We start from the raw sequence: 7,126 nt of genomic DNA, 5'->3' as shown, positions 1-7,126 counted from the left end.
TTTCTAAAAAATATTTTAATACGGAATACGATGTCATCCATCACCTCATAAAACATCAAATTAAAACATGACTAATAGGAAGAGATAAATCCAATGTTATTAGGGAGTGATGTAACCCTGTGTAATAAGTCCCGAGTAAAGTGAGGTGGAAAAAAAACATATAGGATTAAGAGATTTAGATTACTATCACGGTCTCACCGATTATCTACTTAGTTATAGAGGTAAATTAGATATTTAATAAAAATAAATTTTATAAATAGTTTAAATAAACTGTCAAGAAAGGTTTTAAAGAAAAAAATACTTTTAAGCGTGGAGTAAATTATCCGATGATTAAGTTGAACATGGCCTAAGTATAGAATCGAATCACAATAACTAAGCCAACCAAAGATGGTTGAATGGTTGGTATACCCAAAAACCCAAACTTTTAGCGGAAATAAAAGTTACCCTCGAATTCGACGAAAGTCGGTTTGACCGAGATGATCTGCCGGTCTAACCGTGTGAATGCAGTCGGTCTGACTGGTATAGATCAACCGGTCCGACCGCCGAAGTCGCCTGCCGCGCCTGTTGCCGCCGCCGGTCTAACCGCCTTGCTCCCGCCAGTCTGACCGCCGGTGAGTCGTCGGTTAGACCGCCGAAACCCGGTGAAATACAAATCGAAGAACTCTTAAAGTGGATGACAACTTTATTGATTCTCTCTATGTTTACAAAGTGCACCAACAGCACTCCTTACAAAAATTTCAACTAAACTCGAAACCCTAACTCAAAACTCAACTCAATTGCTCTCAAAAGCGATACCGGGAAGCCTCACGCTCCCCCTCTATTTATACCCGAGGTAGGCAGCCTAAAGCCACAAATCAAACTCATACTAAAAGTCCTAAACACCCTAGGAAACCCTCTAGTACAAGAAACAAACTTTACATAACCAATCATACCAAATTTAGACTCCTTCCAAATTCGACTCCGCATCCCATACGTACACAATACCTCCATCGTATGCCATATGGAATCTTCACCAACCATGTGCATCAACTCTAGCCTTAGTATCCCACATGATATCTGATCACCACGGACATCGCCTTACCACCAAGTCGACTCCCGGTCCATCACCGCAATACTCTCCCGAGGCATTGAGTCACCTACACATGAAATAAACAAAGAAACCATATTCCGAGACCAAGCTATCTTCAACTTGACTCATTAATAGCAAACAACAGTATTACATACGTATAGTATCCATCTAGAAGCCATAACCATGAAACAATCACGGATATCCAAAGAAACAACCCGAAACCGAAACCGACACAGCGTCGGCCGGTCAGACCGCGGGCCGGCCGGTCTGACCGCTCAACAAAAGCCGGTCTGACCGGCAACCACCGCCCGGTCTGACCGGTCCCAACAAAACAGCAAACCATGTTCCAATTATATCCAAAACTACTTCGACAATAATCTCCAAATATCAAAACCAATAATTACAGATGCCAATTGTTCATCACAGAATATTAATCAAAACACACGTTGATCTTACACTAAGTTGCTAAGTACTACTCCTAAGTACTCAATATTTCAATAGAATAGTTTATAAGCAAGTATATAATTGTGACTTGTGAGGGGAAAACACGATAAAAATGGTGGGAATGATGACAAAAACTAATTATCCAAAGCTTACCTCAGGTGGTGTTTCTAAATGAATTATTTCAGATAAGTTATAAGTTCTTTTGCTGAAAGAACAGTCCCACTAGTTAAATTACATTTCAGATAAGATTAACACAAACTATCGCACCTAACCTTAACCCTAAGAGCTTAAGCTGAAACAGTGCCAAGCACACTTGTTTGGGAGCAAGAGAACAAAGATTTGGCACTGACCACCAACTTTGCCCCATCTTCACTTTCCCCTTCTGTTACGTGACACACCCGGCTGCTACCGCACCTTTATTTACAGCTCCTCCTCCTCCTCCTCCTCCTTGCGTTTCATCTGCTAGCTCTCCCTGCCATTCCAGTCATTGGCATTGTTGTTTCCTGTCCACTGACTCGCAGTTCATCCCGGATTCTTCTCCTCTTTCTTCGCCGCCGGCTAGCCGGTGTTCGCGCTCCGGCGGCATCAGACATGTCGAAGGTGATATTCAGATCTTTGTTTCTTCTTTTTGCTATGCTCGTGTAGAAAGGTGGTCACCTTTTCCAGGAGCATGGGGTTGAGTTGTTCTTCTAGCTAAGGATATATTTGCTTTAGAATCCAAGAGAATCATTCCTTCCTTACTCTGCTTTTGCTTTTTTGCTTATCTGCCGTTAGTTAATTATACTAGAGTTCTGAATTTCTGATTATCAGCAGCCAAATTAAAGTAAGTCCACTGATCAGTGATCACACTGTTCATTTTGCTGCAGAAAATCGTGGTGAAGCTGAACGTGCACGACAAGGCGGAGAAGCAGAAGGCCATGAAGGCCGTCTCGGCGCTCATCGGTAAAGAAACGAGCACTGAATTGAATGAATTTCTCTTGATTTGCTGCTCAGAATTCAGATCACCTTGCTGCAAGAACTCTCGAATCCGAGAAGCTAGCCACTGCAGACTGACTCTGAATTTGTTTGGTGTTCAGGCATCGACGAGCTGTCCATGGACATGGCGAGCCAGAAGATGACGGTGATCGGGATGGTGGACCCGGTGAACGTGGTGAGCAAGCTGCGCAAGTCGTGGGCGGCGACCATCGAGTCCGTCGGGCCGGCGAAGGAGCCGGAGAAGAAGGAGGAGAAGAAGGACGGCGGCGGCGACGGCAAGAAGGACGGCGGCGGCGACGGCAAGAAGGAAGGCGAGGCCGGGGACAAGAAGGACGGCGATGCGGCCAAGAAGGACGGCGACAAGGACGGCGAGGCCAAGAAGGAGGACGGCGACAAGAAGCCGGCGGCGCCGACGGAGCAGCAGCTCTTCGCCGAGCTCATGAACCAGTACTACCACCGGCCGGCGGCGTACGGCTACAACCCTTACATGTCCGTGCCACCACACTACGTCGTGCAGAGCATGGAGGAAAACCCCAACTCCTGCGCCATCTGCTGAACTCGATCGATGCCGCCATGGCTAGAGGTAGTAGCCGAGTACGTACACAGCATGTGTAGTACTGTATACGTCTACGTGTACGCACGAGTTACGACGCAAATCACTATGCATGAATGCAAGCATGCTAGCTACTACATGTCCAGTTACATGGTTAAAAGTTGTTATATCTTACTACCGAGGTAGTAACTAGTTCTAATGCTGTAATTTTGGTGATAAGGAAGATATGTATGCACCATATGTCTGTATATACTACTCTCCGTATAGTACGTGTCAACAGGCAGGAAATCTTGATAGTTTGGAACTTTGTCATCCAAGAAAATCATAATGTAATCATCTATAGCTGCAGTTTTGTTTTTTTTTCTCATGTGTATATAACTATATATTGCGGTGTTTGTGTATCTCTGTGTAATGTTAATCAAATAATACTAGTTGCTGCTTGAAATGATCTGCTAGTTAATGTATTCCTTTCGTCCCAAAAAAAATTAGATCTATAGAATTGGATATGACACATTACAATACAACGAATCTGGGACGAAAGGAATACATTAACTAGCAGATCATTTCAAGCAGCAACTAGTACTATTTGATTAACATTACACAGAGATACACAAACACCGCAATATATAGTTATATAGACATGATTAGTAGTATAACATTCAGCATTAGATTAGTTTTTTTTTTAACGGAGGGAGTACACATATCTTATGTGAAGCCTAGTGTGCGTGCCTTTCTTCAGGGTTAGGATCACTGAGACTAGTCAGTATATGCTCTGTTTTGACGTGCTTTCATGTTAGGTCATGACGCTAATAATTACCCTACGATTGGAGCGCGAATCTTAAATTTTGGCATAATTAATTTCACGTAATGAAAATGTCAAATGATGCTAACCTGGAAAGATTTATGAATGACAGCTCAGTCTATGACATGGGAAGTAGAATGCCAGTTAGTAATCAAAACCCAATAAAAAAACACAAAGAAAATGTTAGTAGAAGAAACCCACTAGGAACAAATTGCCAAACCGACATTATTGACACCTCTCTATCATGTATAAGGAAAGATAATCTTAATGTTGAACTAACTTTCAAAAAAAAAAATGTTGAACTCAAACTACAACTATATCATATACTGATATAATCAATAGGACAGCATGACACCGGCCAAAATCTTCTGGCCAGGATCAATCGAAAGTATTAGCCACTTATTTCAAGTTGCATTAGAAAAAAAATCACTTCTAATAAGCTAATGATTCAGTTAGCACACGCACTTTAGCTGATTTCACATTCCAATGGAAAGCTTTGTTCAAAGTTTTCAACCAGAGAAGCGCACTTTGAGCTGATTTCACATTCTTTCTTATAAAATACGCACCATAACCACATATTAAACGGCAAAACGATAAACTCGAAACTTACTGCTGCAGAGTCTAAAACAGAGGAAGCGATAGGAATTCAGAATTGTATGAGATCACCAGGCCCAGATTGATACGTCAGGGAGAATATATCTGAAGAAAAGAGTGAAATTTTTATAGTGCTCAACTTGGAAACAGCAAAGAGGCGGAAATGATATCTGCTTTTGCCTTCTCGGATGTGGCTAATTGCATCCACTGAACGGAGTTCAGGCGTGGCAATGACGGTCATTTGGAACGCTTATTAATACCAAAATCGCTTGTCCTCTTGCCCTGAAATCTTGTGCTCCGATGAGTAGGATGATCACGACGTTTCCACCCTGTTCATCCTAGATTTATCCCTAGCCTGCATGCAAGATTTAACTGTAGCAGCTGGCATGCATTTTAGCAGCAAGCAGTAACAATCTGAAAACTTTCAGAGTTGCAACTGTTCTTGTTTTAGATCCTATAACTAGCACTGTTTTATGGTTTCTGAATTCAGGCATTTCACTGTTGGGGCAATCAAGACTGTCTTCTGTTGGAATGTCTACTGCACATCGCATCTGTTTGATGTAACACTAGTTGAAACAATTCGCTGTTTCCAACAGTTAAAAAAAAAGTCAGTGTTGCTAGTCTGCACAGGTTATCATGACCATTATCTCAACAAAAAAAAAAAAAGTTATGATGGCCATATGCCATGGCCCAGTTTACTTTAAGATAGCTGCTATAACTTGTCGGATCAGCACGGTCCACATTTTCTATGGGCTCAATCTCGTTCTGGTTCTTGTTCAGACAGCAGGAAAGGATATATGGGCTTGGGCCTTGGACCTAACACCAGCAAATGGTACTGGGCTTGTCCAGCCATGGGATGTGATACGAGCTGGCCCTTCGGCTAGGAAAAGGCCTCTACCTAAATCACCAGCAATTAAGCTGTCAATGCAAGGTTCAGACTTATTTACATTACGGTGATAAATTCAGCTGTCTCAAATTCTGATTATTGGTAGTATCAAACATGGTGTCCTACAATCCTGTACGTAAAATCTGGGTACTCATGTTTGAGGAAAGCTAGGCAATGTTTGGAGCACATTGTTTTCACAGGACAGGGTTCAGATGGATGAATTTTCAATTTCTTTAAACATATTCCAGAAACATGCAATGATAACATGCAGGTATTAAGTTGTTACTAACTAGTAAGACCATGCATTTTCTTTCCATGGAGGAAAAATCTAGTTGTCATTTGGTGTTGACTTGCACTGTGTCAATGGCCAAATTGAAATTGCCACAAAAACTGCTTCCTTGCACGCAACAAATACAGCATGAATCACATGTAAGCTCCAGGATCGTTTCTCCCACAGATTTTCCAAAATCTTATAGCTCACTACCACAAGGCTATACACAGATAGTATATTAGTATTTCACGGTCATGTCACCGGTACAATCACTATCAGCAATTCAGCTAATGACTCCGGTACCAACTTTTGCATGCCAAAGAAGCAACTAACACCTAAATTCAGCAACTGTTTGATCGAAATTTGATCTCTGCATTGCCAGGTATACTGAATAAACAATGTTCAAATCTCTGAATTCTGGCACCTGCTCAACTACACGAGCCCCTTGTCTCAGCTTTACTCTCGGCTTAGCTCACCTAAGCCAGTGACCAAATCAACCAGAGAGAACGAGCTTGGCGTACTTTCTGCCAAAGAAAAAGGAAAAGGAAACAAAAAAAACTTTTTGTTTACAACTAACAAAAAACTTTCCCGTACTAGTTGGCACCTCTAACCTGCAAACTGCTCACCCGGCATGAACTGATGTTAATTACTGCTTAAGCTTTTTATGTGATTAATTATCTGATCAGTCTCCTCATTTTTAGTTATTTTTATGCATGCATCTACATGACTGAATTGGACAAGGAAATGCACGGAGCCACAAAGCGAATATTTGCAAACAAAAAGTAATTTGTGAATAAAATTTTTATATATGTGTTCTTAGTAATTTAAAAGTAAAGACTGAAAAATAAACAACGATAAGAAAAACCTTAAAATCAACTTCAAATTTAAGGTTAAAAATTTAAATTTTAGCTGATAAATATAAGCACAAATATAAGCGAAAAGATGAGACTTATATTTTACATGCTTCTCAACGGCTGTCCGTGTTGAAATTTGCCTCTGCAGCTTTTGACGCCTGAATTGTCACTGCAGTTTATGAAAGTAAAACTGCGAGATAAGATCAAATCCAGTACTAGTACTTATCTACTCTCTCCACGGTAAATACAGTAATCTTTCTGGTGAGCTGATCATGTACTAAGTACTAACAAAAAAACGATTATGCTGTCGAGAGATATACGGTAACTGTAGTATTCACAAACAATTAATGGCTTCGATCTGTGCAGATGATTCTGCACTATGGATCGAAGGATTTCAGATCACGCAGCAGCATTGACTAGTGCAACGAGGAACTCGCTAGAGCCCCACCACACGAAGCGTCTTGCGCCGTGCTTAGTTACAAAGTTTTTCTTCGAATTTTCAACTTTTTTATAAGATCACAACTTTCCTACACACATCAACTTTCAACTTTTCTGTCACATCGTTTCAATTTTAATCAAACTTTTAATTTTAACGTGAACTAAACACACCCTAGCTTGTACTACCTCCGGTCCCTTCCTCGCCGGCCCTGAGTAAATATTTACCGCTGCTCCGGCGGC

The 7,126-nt window shown here is 41.3% G+C and overlaps 1 protein-coding gene across 1 annotated transcript; it reads left to right on the top strand.

Annotated features, from left to right (window-relative positions):
* The first annotated feature begins 1,785 nt into the window (after positions 1–1,785).
* LOC4349216 (heavy metal-associated isoprenylated plant protein 39) lies at positions 1,786–3,289 on the top strand. Its single transcript, XM_015757394.3, has 3 exons — positions 1,786–2,113; positions 2,380–2,455; positions 2,590–3,289. Exons 1-3 carry the CDS (start codon positions 2,105–2,107, stop codon positions 3,042–3,044), a joined length of 540 nt encoding a protein of 179 aa, XP_015612880.1. The 5' UTR covers positions 1,786–2,104; the 3' UTR covers positions 3,045–3,289.
* The last annotated feature ends 3,837 nt before the right edge of the window (positions 3,290–7,126 follow it).

The sequence above is a fragment of the Oryza sativa genome, chromosome 10 (genome assembly GCF_034140825.1).
Source record: "Oryza sativa Japonica Group chromosome 10, ASM3414082v1".
Lineage (NCBI taxonomy): Eukaryota > Viridiplantae > Streptophyta > Magnoliopsida > Poales > Poaceae > Oryza > Oryza sativa.
Note: the sequence above shows the minus strand (reverse complement) of the source record. Positions and strands in the feature narration are given on the sequence as shown.